Here is a 15,791-nt window from a genome sequence, read left to right as displayed (position 1 = left end):
GCAGAGGGAAGGTTGTTTGTGGAGATACCGTCCAGGGAAAGCGTGGAAAGGTTGAGGAAAATGGGAGTAACAACACCTGGAAAGAGATATAGGCCATTATTAACTCCTGAACAAAGAAGAATAATGTCGCAAGCAATAGCAGAAGGGAAATCGCCTCGACCCTTAATAGAAGAATGGGGGTGTGTTATGGTGCCAAAATAATAGCTTCTTCAGCTCTGTTAGAATCTTTGTTCATATCTATCGATCTTAAATCCTACTTCCTACATTATATAGGAGCTAATTACCCATGTTGCCTCTTCATCTTGACGTCCTTAAGAATTGGTAATACGAATGAGCTTTATGTAATTCCGTAGCAAAGTTAACTTCACGTCAAAACAAGGATGATAACTACTACGGTGGGGTCTTTGGATCATGTATAACTCCCCAGGCCTCTATTATTGAATGCCTATAACTAATGCATGTAGAGAAGAGCAACTACGAGTATGTCTGAACGATCACCCGATGCACAGCGGATGCGTATCCGTGAGCTTCTCCCATACCTTCACCTCGGTGATTTCGCCACTGGCCCGCTCAACTCCCTCACGGATGTGCCAGGGGTTAAGGTCAATACTCAGGAACTCTTCAGCGACGATGGGACTGTCAATACCGGCGTGACATCCATTCTTCCTCACGAGACCTTGTCCAAAGAAGCCTGTTATGCTGGCACTTTCACCTTTAATGGCTCTGGAGAGCTCACTGGCGCCCACATGATCACTGATATGGGGATACTCTACTCACCTATCATCTTGACTGGGACACTCGAAATTGGCGCAGCCCACCAGGGCATCTTCAAACATGCTATCAAAGCTTCCAGCTCTGAAAAGGGAGAGATGGGCTGGTTGATGTTGCCTATGGTAGGCGAGACCTGCGACGGGTATTTACATGACTGCACCACGTTCGCGGTCAAACCGGAGCATATCATTACTGGACTGGAGAACGCAACTGCAGAAAGGGTCAGAGAGGGCAATACGGGAGGCGGAACTGGTATGGTATGCCATAGGTTCAAGGGCGGAACTGGCAGCAGTAGCCGGATTGTTCCTCGCGGAGACAGCAAAGAAAGCAGTAAAGGATATACCATCGCAGCCCTTGTACAGGCAAACCACGGTAAAATGAAGGATCTCCGCATAGGTGGCGTACCAATAGGCTGGCTACTTGAAGCAGAAGCTGCAAAGGACGAAGCTAGAAAGGCAGATCTAGAGAGGCTTGCTAGGGTGAAAGACCGCAACGATGGAAGTATCCTTGTAATCCTTGCTACTGATGCACCGCTTCATCCCTTACAGTTACAGCGCATTGCGAAGCGTGCAACAGTTGGTTTGGCTCGTGTTGGAGGTCACGGCCATAATATCTCAGGAGACATATTTCTTGCTTTCTCAACGGGAAATTCTATACCAGTTGATAAAGATGTTTTTGGACCAGGTTGTGGACCGACACCATTGACTATTCAAGTTATCGAAGATTCAACGATCGATAACCTCTTTGATGCCACCGCAGACGTGACTGAAGAGGCCATATACAATGCACTATGTATGGCTGAGACTATGACCGGCTACCAAGGACGGACAGTTGAGGCATTGCCGCTTGATCGAGTCAAGGAAATCATGGACAAGTTTTACCATCAAGTTTAAAAGGAATGGGGAACATTAATTTCATAGAGATATTCATTCCTTAAAAAGCCATCATGACTATCGATGTTGTTGGCGAATGTTCCTGTTTAAATTTTAGGTTCTTCCCGCATCATTAAACTCGTTAACTAGGTTCCACAAACCTAGAATATGCGGCTCAGCCGTAAAGACTATACTCTGAACTATATATGTTACATGAATATTGTATTGGGTATTTAAATTCAGACCTATCTCAAGTAACCAGTTAGTTAATTCGGAGAATATTGTGACGGTTCTCTCGTCCGCGTGGTGGCGTTCTGATGCTGAGTGCGACCGAGAGAGATTGACACCAAGGATTCCTGACATCGACCGCCCTTAGGTCTCTCGGCAGCGTGAGGCTCAACATGGGTCACGCCAACTGGAGCAAAACAAAGCTTCAGCCAAACCTAAATCTAAAAGCCAAAAGGTCAGAGACTAAAGCTAAAGAGAAACGTGAAGAAACGGCCTAAGCATATTGAAACGGAAGACCTACGTCCATTTCTCTTTACAACGATAGCGTGTCGCAACATCGAAAATTCCATGACCAACTACTATTAGACTTTGGCGCAGCCTTTTGACTCGGGGGCTCGGGAGGCTTAATTATGGAGGTGCAAAGTAATAGTTATGTATGTACGTAGTAGAAGTTTGTAGTTATATGTCACAACTCTAGACCGATTACTATCGCTGTGAATGCCGACGTAGTAGGTTGTTATCCGTTATAACATGTTGGGTTTGGGCTGTAGCTAGTTATCCGTCACATGAAACCGCCCTCTAATGATCAAGTGGAGTTAGCTCAGCGTTCAACACTTATTGGGAGAAATATTGTAATTAACTGGGGAAAGGAATAGCCGCCGGTTCTAGGCGTTCGGGATACGAGCCTGACGTTATTCCAAATGCTGTTCTGTAGCAGGTGGCTTATACAAGACCCATATTTATGATAATCGTGTACACTCTTCTGGGGGGCAGGTTTACCGCACAGGTCGATAGAGAGCCTACACTTGTTAGTATAGAAAAATAGGTAAATTTTAAGAGACGTGTCATACATATATAAACATAATATGTCAAAGACAACTGCGACGTTGGAGTTCACTCCAGAGACACTAAACAGCTTTCCAGAACTGTTCAATCACATTCCAATATTGTATTAGGTAATTTCGAGGTAAAGCGCAGTGCGCACTCTCATCAAATACAACGCCCTCAATACAATGATTATGGCTCCTTGCCTCATCTACTGGGACTCAACGTCCTCCCACCTGCTGCTTCATCAGCCAAAGAGTATGGATAGAGTCGTCTTGATTATTCTCCAAAGGTACCGGAATTGTTCAAATGCGCACGCTTATCTGTAACTTAATGCGTTACTCCTATCCATTGAATTATCGTAAACATTGCCAGAAAAGGGTATAATAGTGCCTCTCCAACTGCTTGATCTATCATTGAGGGTGGGAGATAAAGAGTAGCTGTCTTGTAGGCACGGTAAATGGCGGAGTCACAAAAACAGCCATCAAAGTTAATAGTTGCCTTTAACTGTAGGCAGATTTAATTTGCTCTTTTTAGCAAAGGCTCTGAAAGCTAAAGAGCAGTGTTATATCCTCCATGAGAGAAGATGTGTCGAAACAAGCGTTGTTGCTCCATAATACCGGGGTTGATATATTGCCATAACCGTTCGGACAGCTTCTAAGCGTGTATGTAGTGCACTAAACGAGAGAGTAGTGATTTCGAGAATCTGAGTAGTAATAAGGCCTGATGCTGGATGGTAAAGATAGCCGGCGACATATTTTTTAATTCACCTTGGAATTGCCCCTCCAGCCAGCAGCAGCTTTTGCCTCATTACACCACCAGTACTATTTTGCACCGCTGTCAGCGCACATTGATTCCTACTGCTAACTGCTGACCAAGGCCCATCCCTGCGTCTGCTGGCATAGAAGGGAAGTTGATGAGCCCAGTTGAGCAATTATTACCACCTTCTGCCGTCCTTCTAACTGGTGGCAACAACCTGTCGTGAAAGATAGTATCCCAGGAAAGAAATGAGTCAAATCAATCAAGCTCATGAGCATATGCTGCCATTATTTCGGTTAGTTAGCATGGTTTCAGCCCGTCTTGGGAAACCGTCTTAGTCCCCTTGCGGGTGTTATCCTGCCTTTGGTAAGCCGTCAATATCGGTGACCTAGACTAAAATCTGCCGCTGCCACTGCGGCCACGGTTGCTGTAGGCTGCTGCATCACCTTCTGTGATGCTTTCTCCTGACGCCTCACTGTGGCACTATCTAAATTGGTCGGCGAGACTTTGTTGGTCAAGGCATATTGGGTATCCAACTATTCGAGCCAAACAGGGCCATTATCGGATTTGATCTGACTTTATTAATCTCAAACAAAAGCCCCGAGGCGGTTGAAAGGTGCGTGCAAACCCTTGTCAAGTGTTAGGATCGACTCGCTGTTAACTGCGCGTAATTGTGCTTATATAAGCGATGTACATGTGACTCGTATGGAACAATAAATATCGGAGACAGATGAGTAAGCATGACAAACAGTGCAAACAAGACTACAACCAACGGCTTACAATTAAATGTAATAGTAAAAAAACTCCTAATAAATTAAATATTTACCTATTTTATTCTATTTCTCGAGCAGCAGTGAAACTAAGTATAGAATTATATCGCGCGTATATTACGTCCAAAGGTCACAACGAATGTGGTGGACACTCTGATTTATTATTCCTTATCATTAGTTGTTGATCCTTTTTTTTTTTCGTTCTCCCTTTTTTTTTTTTGGGAGGTCGAAGTCTTGGCGCGTTTCCTCCTTCGGAATTTCTTCTTTCTCATCTTTTGTCTTTCCGCTCAAAAACAACGAGCAACAATCCAACAATTCTAACCAGAAGACGAGGACCGCAAAAACAAGTCGAACTCATCTGTGACACTTTTCGCGACATCAACTCGATGGCTCTGCGTTACTCGACTCACCTCCCGTCTGCTGTCTGAGCATTCCTGCTTCGTCTCCGGTCGCCCAGTCTCACCCATTGACCCGTCACTCGTTTTGAACCTCTCCACTGTCTATCAAGCGAAAGACTTGTCCTAGGCAGAAGCTCGAAGGCGTCCTGAGCTTTCCTGAATTGAGCAGCTCCTCCTTTTTGATTTATCCGCCTCGTCCTTCTCTGAGCGTCGTCATATACACAATCCGCCATCATGGGGATCATGAAACGACTCACAAAGGGAGTCCCTAATATACTCTCTTCCTCGCCGTTGGAAGATAATCTCGTCAGTGAAAAGGGGACGATAATATCGAGGTTCGCTTTTTTTAAACGGCGCATACGACTACGGAGGAACTCTTCCATTTCGATCCCCCTGGGCCTTGTTTTACTATTTCCATGCATTGTAATAATCCTTATTGTCCTCCTCTTCGTTACTCACCCTTCTTCGCCTGGTGGGATGCTGATGCCCACTGGCACTCCTCCTTCTATAAGGTATGGACTCCAACAGTGGCTTGTTCTCCAATTGACGAACGATACTGATGATCTTGAATTCGATAAAATAGAAAAATCAGCGAGAAATATGATAAAGTGTTTGAAGTAGGCTGTAGAGAAATCGACACCAGCCAGCCAAGAGCGAACGCCGCCTTCGTCGTCCTAGCCAGGAATAAAGAGCTTGAGGGTGTGATCCAGTCCATGAAGTCGATCGAGCGCCACTTCAATCGGTACTACAACTATCCTTATGTCTTCCTCAATGATGGAGACTTTGACGAGAACTTCAGACAAACAATCACCAACTACACCAAGTCCAGCGTGGAGTTTGGCAAAATCGATTCCTCGATGTGGGGATACCCTGACTGGACCGATGCTGAGGTAGCCAAGGAAGGTATTCGTAAACAGGGAGATGCAGCTATCATGTACGGAGGGATGGAGAGCTATCACCACATGTGTCGATTCTACTCTGGGTTCGTGTTCGACTGCCCCTATATTCACGCTACCTGATACTTACTCGCCTTTCTCCATCTAGCTTCTTCTACAAACACGAACTGTTACAAAAATACGAGTGGTATTGGCGTTTGGAACCAGAGATCAAATATTTCTGCGACATTACCTAGTTAGTTGTCCTAGTTTCTCCCGATTTGGATTCTATAACTAACACCCGCCAACTAGCGACCCATTCCTGGAAATGGCAAAGAACAACAAGACATACGGCTTCACAATCGCTGTCAAAGAACTTAAAGAAACTGTCCCGAACATATTCCGCTACGCGTCTGCCTACAAACGAACAAACAATATCACCTCACAGGGCTTATGGGAAATGTTCCTTGAAGACCCCGTGGAGGAAGAAAAGCCAGCAGAAGATGCCAACGTCCTCCCAGACGAGATTCTTCAAACTCAGCCTGGTGCCGCAGGCCTCAAAGATGTAGACCCAGAGGCTATGGAAGGCGAGACGTACAATATGTGTCATTTCTGGAGTAATTTCGAAATCGCACGCTTGGATTTCTTCCGTAGCAAGGCGTATGAAGACTTCTTCCAAATGATGGATAGGAGTGGCGGGTTTTGGAATGAAAGAGTAAGTTCACGCCACCTTAGCTATATATCTCTCCCCACTTGTACACAAACTAATATGGATTTACACTCTAGTGGGGAGACGCACCTATTCACTCTCTCGCTGCTGGCGCACTTTTGTCTCCAGCAGATATCCATTACTTCAGAGACTTTGGATACCGCCACACTACCATCCAGCATTGCCCCGCCAATGCTCCCGCCAGGCAGCGCGTACGAGATCCATACCTGGAACAAACCACACTAGATCCTAAGCTCCGTCAAGAAGAAGACGAATACTGGGATTCCCCTGACCCACCCAAGGAGAATGGTGTCGGCTGTAGATGCCGCTGTGATACTGATATTGTGGATGTGGAAGGCAAACATGGTAGCTGTCTCGCAGATTGGGTAAAGGTTGCAGGAGGATGGGCGTCGCCGTAAATAACGACGACCTTTCTCTTCCTTCTCTTTTTTTTGTTCCTCTGCCAGCGCGACACTGGCTACGCCCCTATACAATCGGGTCCGCAGCGCTGGGCCACGAAGGTATATTATGACTTGTGTTTTTCACAACCTTTATTTTTGTCAGCCAACTCCGACTTTCGCCTGCCTTCCTTTCTTCCGCCTCAAAAGCGCGGATGGTATCAAGGGTATTAGAACGCTCCAGTTTTCGATCCCGTTCCATCGCCTTTCCATGACATGAGATAGAAGGGCTTCACAGCTAGCATCAGCTGCTGACCAACAATATCATTTAATACAATTCTTTGGCTCGATGCCTTACCCTTTACTTTTTCGCTATCCCCTTGCCAACTCACCGGAAACGATCATCCAGACATAATAATAAAAGAAACGATAAAGAAAAAAGCAGCTGTCCCATTCATACCGGGCATGGAATTAAGCAATGTCCTACTTTGATATGGGTCTCAACTACGATGCCATCAGAGGAATAAAAGGTTACCTTTGCTTACCGTCCATAACGCTGAAAGCCGTTCGTTATATGCAGATAGACTTGCCATGCCAGGAAAAAAGGGAAACAGTATCTATCAGCTTTTCCCCTCCTTTCCATGAGACGGCTTTGGTGCTATCAGTTGTTGATTGACTCTTGAATCAAAATTATTCCCAGACTTTCTTCTGAATCTTTTCTTTTCGCTTCCTACTTCTATATAAAATTTTGTGTTTCAATTCTCGTTCTTCTTCTCCCTATCTTATTTCTCTCCCTTTGCTTCTTTTTGTAAACTGTTGCTCCCTTCACCCTTCTTCGTCTATCTGTTGTCTCTACTTCCATGTCAAGGGACAAAATCTCCGCCCTTCTTATTCACATACCCAATCCTAGTAATTGAATACATACAAACCTCATGAATAATGGAAACAGTTCAAGCATTCAGAAAACAAGCATCGGATAAAGTAAGGCTTTCCTGCGGTGATATACTCGCTAGATACAGTGTTGGGACCCCGGAGCTGCAAATTTCCCCTGGGTGTGTCAACGATGTCAACCTTGAACCATCGCAGCGATCACTGACGAATAATTTCACAGGTACACGAAATTAAAACTCGTTGAAGTGTTATGATTACAGGTGCCCTTCGGGGATAGAATCAGCTGGACCTGTCACGGCCGTGACTGAGAAACCTATAGGCAGATTGAATTCACCGAGACAGCACTACAGGCTATACCTACCTACATATTTTCATCAAACAAAGAGGCAATTACTGATTTTCCAAAGATATATAAACTTCATATCGCACAAATGGGCAATATACTTCATGGTCCATGAGATGGGCTGACAGTTGCACGCAAAATATCCTATACATCCTCGTCATGGCGCCGTAGAGGCGCCAGCCGAACCTGCTCATCTACCCCTGTTGGTCACAACCATGCAGCTCCTCTTCCAAATGGAAGACTGTTTCAAACGATTGAGAGTGAAAACCTGTTTCAGTTCTTCAGCCGAACCGAAGATCAGCGAATGCAAATATCTAGCTTCATACAGTACGCTAGACAGGCCAGCGCCGACGATACTCATTCCTGGTAGGAGCTTTATCTTATATTGAGATTTATCTCTTGAGCTCGCACAAGTTAGGAAAACACGCTACTTGGAACCCTCCCGTCACTCCACGACAGCTCATGCCAGATAAAGGGGAATACTTTCGGGATTCAAATGCCGCAAGGTATGCTAAGTATACTACTATGCAGCCAGCGGGCGCAAGCAGTGCTGCATCAGAACCCCGACATTACCACTCATGACATCGACATATTCACTTGCGCAAGTGATTTCGGGAACCTATCGCACTGTGTCCACGGAGTAGAACAGACCTTCAGGTTCGTCATGGAAGCAGTTGGAGGAACGGTGTTCTTCGTTCGTCGAGAGAATTCCCCTACTCTATTGATACCGGGCATTCGTGGTTATGGCCATAACTTTGTTGATGAGTACACGGCTTGGGGCACTGATGTAAAGGGTTCTACGTCTCACCAGTGAATCGTTCAATATAAAATTAGGGGCCTACGTTTTGCTGTCCGTTTTCAATCCGACCGTTTTATTGAAAAGGAGGAACATAAAGCCAGGGCCACCCCTAATTCTAGGTCCCCGCTTGACGCGTTGGCCGACGCCTCAATCGATACCAACAAGATTCCGGATAGGTCTGCTCTTACGGTTGAAGAGGATAAACAACGAGGAATCCCACAAAACGATGTCCGTGATATCAAAACTCGTTACATGGGAGGGTTGGGAACTAGATTTGTTATGAAGGACACTAGGGCTGGCATCAACCCCCGTCTTTGGGTTTCTCAGATTCCAACTCTCATCATCGCTTTCCACAAAAAAGGGGTATTTAGAGATATTCGGAAACAAGACGTGCGCGAAGAGCTAGAAAATGGGAAAGGGACCCCGAAGATAAGTTGCGGCAACTGGCAAGCTTGTTCAGAATCCCCATTAACACTGTGATGGAGTACGGCGAACCTCTTGAAGTCTACAGTTCGGAAACCGGCCTTTTGGAAATCCGGATAGCAGAAGGGGAGAAACCTGCTTTACCCCCTGGGATAAGGTCTTTATAGTCAGGGGAAACTACGCAGAATAACCCCTCACTGTCCTTGGTGATCAAGTGTAGACAACATCTAACTAACTGTCCATGGTGAAGTCTCCTACTTGGGCTACAACTGTATTGCTGATAGCTATAGTTGAAGATAGATGTGCCTCTACGAGCACTTTATTTCAGTATTTAATTAATCTAATACTATCAATGAATAATCGTACTAGTAAGAAATATCGTATGTGTTCTGCATAGACCAAGCTCTCTATGCATCTAGATGCGGTCCCTCGCGGCTATTGAGCGTCTCTTTTTAACGCCTTGAACGTCATCGCCGGCTCTTCCAGGCAGGCTTAGCTAAGGCAAAGCACTTTCTTCTACTTCAGCTTCTTCGTCTTCTTTTCTTTTTACCAACAACTCGATAAGAACATCACGGTAGCTCTCAGCGACAGAACGTCTCCAGAGGAGCTGGAACTGCTGGCTGCCTAACAACGTGGCAGACATCTACAGAGAACTATTCACTCGCCGTCCAACCTCGCTTGGGCCTCCCCGCGTGCTCCTGGCAACTACCTTACCAGCTCATCCTACGCACAAAACACGTATATTAACTTGAAACAACTGGCCATATCATACCGAATCCTACTATCAGATACGTAAAAGACAACTCGAAGAGCTGAAAAGGTAAAGTGTGCGTCGTCTATCGTTTTATGCATCCTCTATAGCCGGCTATCTCCGCTTTATATTTGTTATTGTATTTAAAAGTCAGCCAGCCACAGCTTCCCTACTTCTCATCTGCCCCATTCCATGCCCTTGAAGTCTCTCTTCCTGAACAGCAGCTAACGCGGAGGGATTCCAGCGCTTACATCTCCCTTGATAACAGCCGCCGATTCTAAGAAGCGATGACGTCAGAACCCGCTATGGAGGAGGAAGACGGGCGACCCAGCAGCCCCATGAGCAGCACCAGCTGGGCAGTAGTCGGCGAGCCTGACTCTCGTTCACATAACCGTCCTATCGGTGCAAACCGTATATCCTTCATCCGGAATAGCATGATAAGCGATACTCTCAGTGTTGATTCGAACTACGGAAGCAGCGAAGGCAGCATCACAGACGTAGATGAAATTAGCAGCACATCTGAAACGCCATCCCTTGTCACTCCGTCCCTGACCCATACCGACGACGACTACGACGATGTCGAGCACGAGTATGAGGACGAAGATGAGCTTGACGGTGGGAGCAGTGTTGCCATTCCGTCAGGCTGGGGTTCAACCCCGGACTTAGTTAATGAGGAATATGGGGAAGGCCAACGTGTAGCTGAGGGAAGCAGAGTCTACATGCAATCTGATGGCTGGGTCTCAACTTCAAGCCTAGATGAACTTGATAATGAAGACCAGGACGATGAGGCTCCCGAGGTACAAGGTGATGAGGACTCAGCTTCTACCCCTATCAGGTTCTCACAACTGAATCGCCTAAGCGAGGCCGACAGGGCTGCGCTACCGGAGGTTATAAGCACCCCACGTTATGATGCTCTTCGAAATAATGCCATGTCTCCTCCTCGCCCCAAGCCGGAAACTGGAAATCACCAGGATCCTATCAAACAACAGAAATGCCCGAAACAAAAAACTTTTCTGATGAAATTTATGTCATTGCTTGACGAGAACATGCATGAAGTCATTATTCCTTTCATGATGTTGGTTATATGTCTTTTTATGGCGATCAGTCTTGTTATGGCACTAGGATCTGTCTTCATGTACCTCCAACCCGTAGCGGTTGTTGTCTTCCAAGGCTGTGCCCAACTCCTCGGACTCTCATCTAGAGCCCACGAAAGTGTGGCTACTGGCACGATTCAAACAATAATCACCCCCATCGCCACCCCAGTTCTATGCGAGAATTCTCCAGTATTCTCGACTTCACCAGAGGGTGTACAGTACCTTGGATCCAATTCCCGAGCACGTCAGAACATGGATGACTTCATCTCGCAGCTATCCTGTGCAAACATTCAGAGCAAGGAAGAAACAGAAGATGTACAAGTCCATGTCGTTGGCGACTATCATGTAATTGTCCGGTTGCCGGCTCGACTTGCATCAGGGAAGAATGTTTCAAAGTTTGATATCAAAGTGACTCGAGCTGATAAAAGCCTCCTATTTGATCTTTATAAGCTCTTCGATGGCGTTTTTGCCCTCCGGCTCGCTCCCGAGGATGCATATGGTCCGATAAACGTGATTGTCTCCTCACGCTCAAGGCCAGCAATCAACAAAACTACCAATGTTGATTTCGGCACTCCATGGTTGAAAATAGCTAGCTGGAAGAAGGCCACTCAGTCACTATCACTGGCCCTCCGTAAAAACCTCAGTGATGCTCAGAATGAGCTACCAAAGGTATACATTAAACTTACCTTTGACTTCAAAAACTTCCGTGATATATGGGGCCGGAATATTAATCAAACGACCCCTATCAACGACTCACTTCATGATATTATCAACCTTGCAAGAAACGCGGTAACCAAGTCAAAGACCCTTTCGAATAGCCTATATCATTATGCGATGAGACGCTTGGACTCTCCCTTGAGCAAGCTAAAGCAGAAAGCAAAATCAGCGCAGCAAGCTGTCCATGGTATCTTGTCAGCCGCACAAGAAAGGGCAAGCCGGGCTCAAGTTCCCACTTTTGGGTTCTCTCTGGGGGCTAAGTCCCGAGACGTATGAAACAACCCTACATTGTCAACTTAATATTAACTATGTAAATAAATACATCAGTTATACAGTCATGTAGTGTTGAAAACGGAGGAACCCTGGAATGAAAAGTGTATGAATAACGCTTGGTTTATACATGCCTTTTGCAGTAGCACCGTAGCCGTTTATCATTGATCATGATTTGTAGGGAATAAGTCCACTATATATACTTATCCCATCCCTCCGATGCGAACTGTTGCTTGGGTGGTGGAGCTTTCTCTTCTCCAGGGGCAAAAAAATAATATATATAAAAAAAAACCCGCGCTAGTCCCAAACCAAACCTTCCACCTTTTTTTATTCCTTCGAGTTCGAACATCAACTTCTTCTTCTTCCTCCTTTTTAATCTAAGGAAAATATAGCATTATCAAGCCTTGTATAGTGTATATATCAGCTCGTCACTCTACAACCAGCTCTCTCTTTTCAGTCACTCTCTGTCCCTCTGCCATTATGTCTGACGCTGACCAAAAGACCGACCCCACCACCACTGCCCCTCCAGAGGCCGTCCCTGAGGAAAAGAAAGAAGAGACCACCACCACCGAACAGACCACGGAAGATGCCTCCAAGAAGACCGAGGAGCCCGCTGCCGTAGAGGGTGACAAGCCTGCTGCTACGGAGGAGAGCAAGCCCGCCACGACTGACTCCGTCTTCTCTATGTTCGGCGGTGGTCCCCCCAAGGAGAAAAAGGAGCAGGAGGACGATGCTGAGGAGCCATCTGGTTCTTCCAAGAAGAAGGCTGAAGACGATGATGTGAGTTTTCTTTTCCTTTTATTATTGTCATCAACTGTTAGTGTCTTGTCGCTTGCTAACTGCCCCTAAAGGACGTCGAGGCGGAGCCAGATGTGCACTTTGAGCCAGTCATCCGCTTGACTGAGAAGGTTGAGATCAAGACCAACGAGGAGCTCGAAGAGCAGACCTTTAAGATGCGCGCCAAACTCTTCAGATTCGACAGGCAGAGCAAGGAGTGGAAGGAGCGTGGAACTGGTGATGTCAAGTTGTTGAAACACAAGGAGAACCACAAGACCAGACTTCTTATGCGAAGAGATAAGACCTTGAAGGTCTGCGCTAACCACTATGGTAAGCATATTAATTTGTAAACATTTAAAGGGAGTGAATGCTGATCTGTGTGATAGTTGTGCCTGATATGAAGCTGGCACCAAACGTCGGTAGTGATCGAAGCTGGGTGTGGAATGCCGCTGCAGATGTCAGCGAGGGTGAACCAGAGGCCCAAACACTGGCTATCCGCTTTGCCAACAGCGAAAGTGAGTTCTTTCTTACACTTTTCCTTCAAAGGCTCAAGGTCAAGTGCTTACTGTATTTCTAGACGCTGCTCTTTTCAAGGAAGCCTTCGAAAAAGCCCAGGAAGAGAACGCCTTGCTCTTCGGCAAGGAATAGATCAACCATGCTTCCTAATAGGATACCATTGGATTTTTAAGGAGATTTGGAGAGAGAGGAGGCAACAAAAAAAAGAATGACAGTCAAAACCCGCCATCAAAAAACATAACCGTTTAGCACCAATATCCTTCCTACATTTGATGATTAGCAAGGTAAATCACACTGCTATCATACCGTCATCTTTCAAGAGCCCGTACCCATGTCACACTTCTATTTAGAAATTAAAGACTATCCATCACATCCCCCCCATGCCCATCATATCCTCCCATATCCCACCATGCAATCCATGAATCCAACCTACCCCGATGCAATGCCCTGACACTGCACCCCTTGATGAGATGCTCTATCCTCCCTATGTATAAGGAGCTCAATGAGCTAGTCGCCCCCCCCTTTCCCGCTTCCCTGACCCGGCCGTCATAGAGCGGATATGGCATTCTCCGTACTTTTGGGGGAATAATAATCGTCGTAACAAATCGATGTCTTTTATTCCAGCCTATCTACTTCTCCGTATCTCTCTAAGCATGTAGTCAATAAACATTTATCGATGTTGATTCACCGTGTTTCTCCTTTTATATATATAACATTTCTTTCCTTCGAGTAAAGAAAGATGATTACCTCATACAAAACTTCCAACCACCAAAAAGAAGAGCGTCCATCACGAAGAGAGAGAAAAAAGAAGCAAGACTTATATACGGCTAGATATCCAGCTGCTCTTCTCCCCATTTATTCTCCTTTTCCTTACTCAATGTGAGCCTGTGTGGTCTCCTCTCATTAATATCACTAGCAGGACCTTGAAAGCAGAACGGGGAAAAAAAACGACCTTCTCCCCCTCCCACACCTTGTCTTTTCAACAAGCATCAGCGACTCCGAGCAGGGACACATTTAAGGCACTTGCCAGAGGAAAAAGGACAGGCAAAGCTCAAGATGCCGGATGTAAGTGTCTCGATGGCCTATGCGATGTCAATCCCGACCTGTTTCGCCGGGCTCAGGTCAAAATCGCGTCTGCATATAGGCGCGGCGGGGGTGGTGGAAGATAGGAAAATGCTGACCCAGCTTCCTATAACTATTAGGTCAAGCGCACTATTAAAATCGTCACGGAGTCACGTATATCGTTCGTACACCCTTTTCTTTCTCTCTTCATTATCTTGCGATTTTTCATTGTATGGGTTGAGAATAGCCGGTGGCTACATGGTCTGGATGTACGCGGCTGTCTGGCGCATGATGCCTGTTGATACCTGCATGCTCTACCGTGGGTGGTGGTGGTGGTTACATCTATATCGACGATGCGCTGGACTCTCCTACAGTCCGAGGATATAGTTTCCATGCTCGATCCGTGGGCAACGAAGACACAGGCTAATCAGATATGCTTCTTCACAGGGACCCGAATTCCGGTATTGAAGGCTTTCCACTCCGCCGTTGGTCTGTCGAGATATACCTCCTGAACGAGCATGGAGAGTCTATTCCCGCGTCCTTATTCCCAAAAGTAACATACAACCTACATCCTAGTTTTGGTGACAGAGCTACGCAGGGTACGTTAACTGCCTGGCGCCTCCTTCTTGTCACTGAGCAAATTGCTGATCCATGGTAGCTATAAAATCTCCTCCGTTCAGAATTGAGGAGGAAGGATGGGGAGAATTTGATATGCAGATTTCCTTGACTGCCGCAGATAAGGATCACCTCATCACGCATGACCTGAACTTCCAGTCCAACAAGTATGAATCAAAGCATGTGATTGTATGTATCACCGCTTTATATACCTCACTCAACACCATTCTAACGTTATCCGGCGTAGACGTTCAAAAACCCTAAACCACAGCTCCTGGCCCTGCTACGTGAGTCCGGCCCTGTTCCAGGCGACGAGAATGGAGTGAAGAAAAGAGGCCAGGACGATGCCTCTAAGAAGAAGAAACGAGTCGATAAGAACGTAAGTTTGCTTCTATACAAAGATAAGATGAAAAATGTCTGCTGATTTCCCGTGTTCAGATCGATATGGATAAGTTAGCAGACGGTCTGCAGAAGCTGGGAGAAGACGATTTGCTCCAGGTTGTCCAGATGGTACATGACAATAAGTCCTCGGACTCGTATACCAAGAATGATATTGAACGTAAGAACTTTTCACAGCCCTTCAAGCTGCCCCTCTCGACCGCTTGCTGAACTAACTCGACACAGAGGGAGAATTCCATGTTGACTTATATACCCTCCCCGACACTCTGATAAGGATGCTCTGGGACTTTACACAAGAAAAGGGAGTAGTATAGTTTAATGCCATCTAGATAGAGAACCAAACCGTCTTGGAAGAGAACAGAAAAGGAACCAAAACATGACAAAAGGTGGAGAGAGCAGAGTAACGAAACCCACCGAACCACCCCAAATCAGTTGGCATCTATAAAAGTGGCGTTACAAACTGGACGAAGACTTACACCTATTCTGATAATTTCGAAACCTAGGCCCTTTTGCATATTTTAGTATTCCT

At 46.0% G+C, this 15,791-nt stretch overlaps 6 protein-coding genes across 6 annotated transcripts; all 6 read left to right on the top strand.

Annotated features, from left to right (window-relative positions):
- Positions 1 to 482: 482 nt before the first annotated feature.
- MCYG_05136 (peptidase family T4 protein) lies at positions 483 to 1,664 on the top strand (the record flags this gene model as incomplete). Its single annotated transcript, XM_002845221.1, has 1 exon — positions 483 to 1,664. One exon carries the CDS (start codon positions 483 to 485, stop codon positions 1,662 to 1,664), a length of 1,182 nt encoding a protein of 393 aa, XP_002845267.1.
- A 3,193-nt stretch (positions 1,665 to 4,857) lies between these two features.
- Positions 4,858 to 6,626, top strand: MCYG_05135 (glycolipid 2-alpha-mannosyltransferase; the record flags this gene model as incomplete). The annotated part of the gene is made up of 5 exons (XM_002845220.1): positions 4,858 to 5,135; positions 5,207 to 5,605; positions 5,668 to 5,754; positions 5,811 to 6,213; positions 6,285 to 6,626. The coding sequence occupies 5 exons, from the start codon at positions 4,858 to 4,860 to the stop codon at positions 6,624 to 6,626; spliced, it is 1,509 nt and encodes a 502-aa protein (XP_002845266.1).
- A 1,317-nt stretch (positions 6,627 to 7,943) lies between these two features.
- On the top strand, positions 7,944 to 9,228 carry MCYG_05134 (conserved hypothetical protein; the record flags this gene model as incomplete). The annotated part of the gene is made up of 6 exons (XM_002845219.1): positions 7,944 to 7,959; positions 8,011 to 8,156; positions 8,185 to 8,345; positions 8,371 to 8,649; positions 8,674 to 8,956; positions 9,010 to 9,228. The coding sequence occupies 6 exons, from the start codon at positions 7,944 to 7,946 to the stop codon at positions 9,226 to 9,228; spliced, it is 1,104 nt and encodes a 367-aa protein (XP_002845265.1).
- Positions 9,229 to 10,099: 871 nt separating this feature from the next.
- On the top strand, positions 10,100 to 11,899 carry MCYG_05133 (conserved hypothetical protein; the record flags this gene model as incomplete). The annotated part of the gene is made up of 1 exon (XM_002845218.1): positions 10,100 to 11,899. One exon carries the CDS (start codon positions 10,100 to 10,102, stop codon positions 11,897 to 11,899), a length of 1,800 nt encoding a protein of 599 aa, XP_002845264.1.
- Positions 11,900 to 12,373: 474 nt separating this feature from the next.
- On the top strand, positions 12,374 to 13,318 carry MCYG_05132 (ran-specific GTPase-activating protein 1; the record flags this gene model as incomplete). The annotated part of the gene is made up of 4 exons (XM_002845217.1): positions 12,374 to 12,673; positions 12,745 to 12,981; positions 13,074 to 13,185; positions 13,248 to 13,318. 4 exons carry the CDS (start codon positions 12,374 to 12,376, stop codon positions 13,316 to 13,318), a joined length of 720 nt encoding a protein of 239 aa, XP_002845263.1.
- A 924-nt stretch (positions 13,319 to 14,242) lies between these two features.
- MCYG_05131 (transcription initiation factor TFIID subunit 14) lies at positions 14,243 to 15,576 on the top strand (the record flags this gene model as incomplete). The annotated part of the gene is made up of 8 exons (XM_002845216.1): positions 14,243 to 14,251; positions 14,389 to 14,422; positions 14,496 to 14,517; positions 14,696 to 14,847; positions 14,907 to 15,052; positions 15,111 to 15,242; positions 15,302 to 15,422; positions 15,488 to 15,576. 8 exons carry the CDS (start codon positions 14,243 to 14,245, stop codon positions 15,574 to 15,576), a joined length of 705 nt encoding a protein of 234 aa, XP_002845262.1.
- Positions 15,577 to 15,791: the final 215 nt, after the last annotated feature.

The sequence above is a fragment of the Microsporum canis genome, genomic scaffold (assembly GCF_000151145.1).
Source record: "Microsporum canis CBS 113480 supercont1.5 genomic scaffold, whole genome shotgun sequence".
Taxonomy (NCBI): Eukaryota; Fungi; Ascomycota; class Eurotiomycetes; order Onygenales; family Arthrodermataceae; genus Microsporum; species Microsporum canis.
This window is presented reverse-complemented; position numbering and strand designations above follow the sequence as displayed.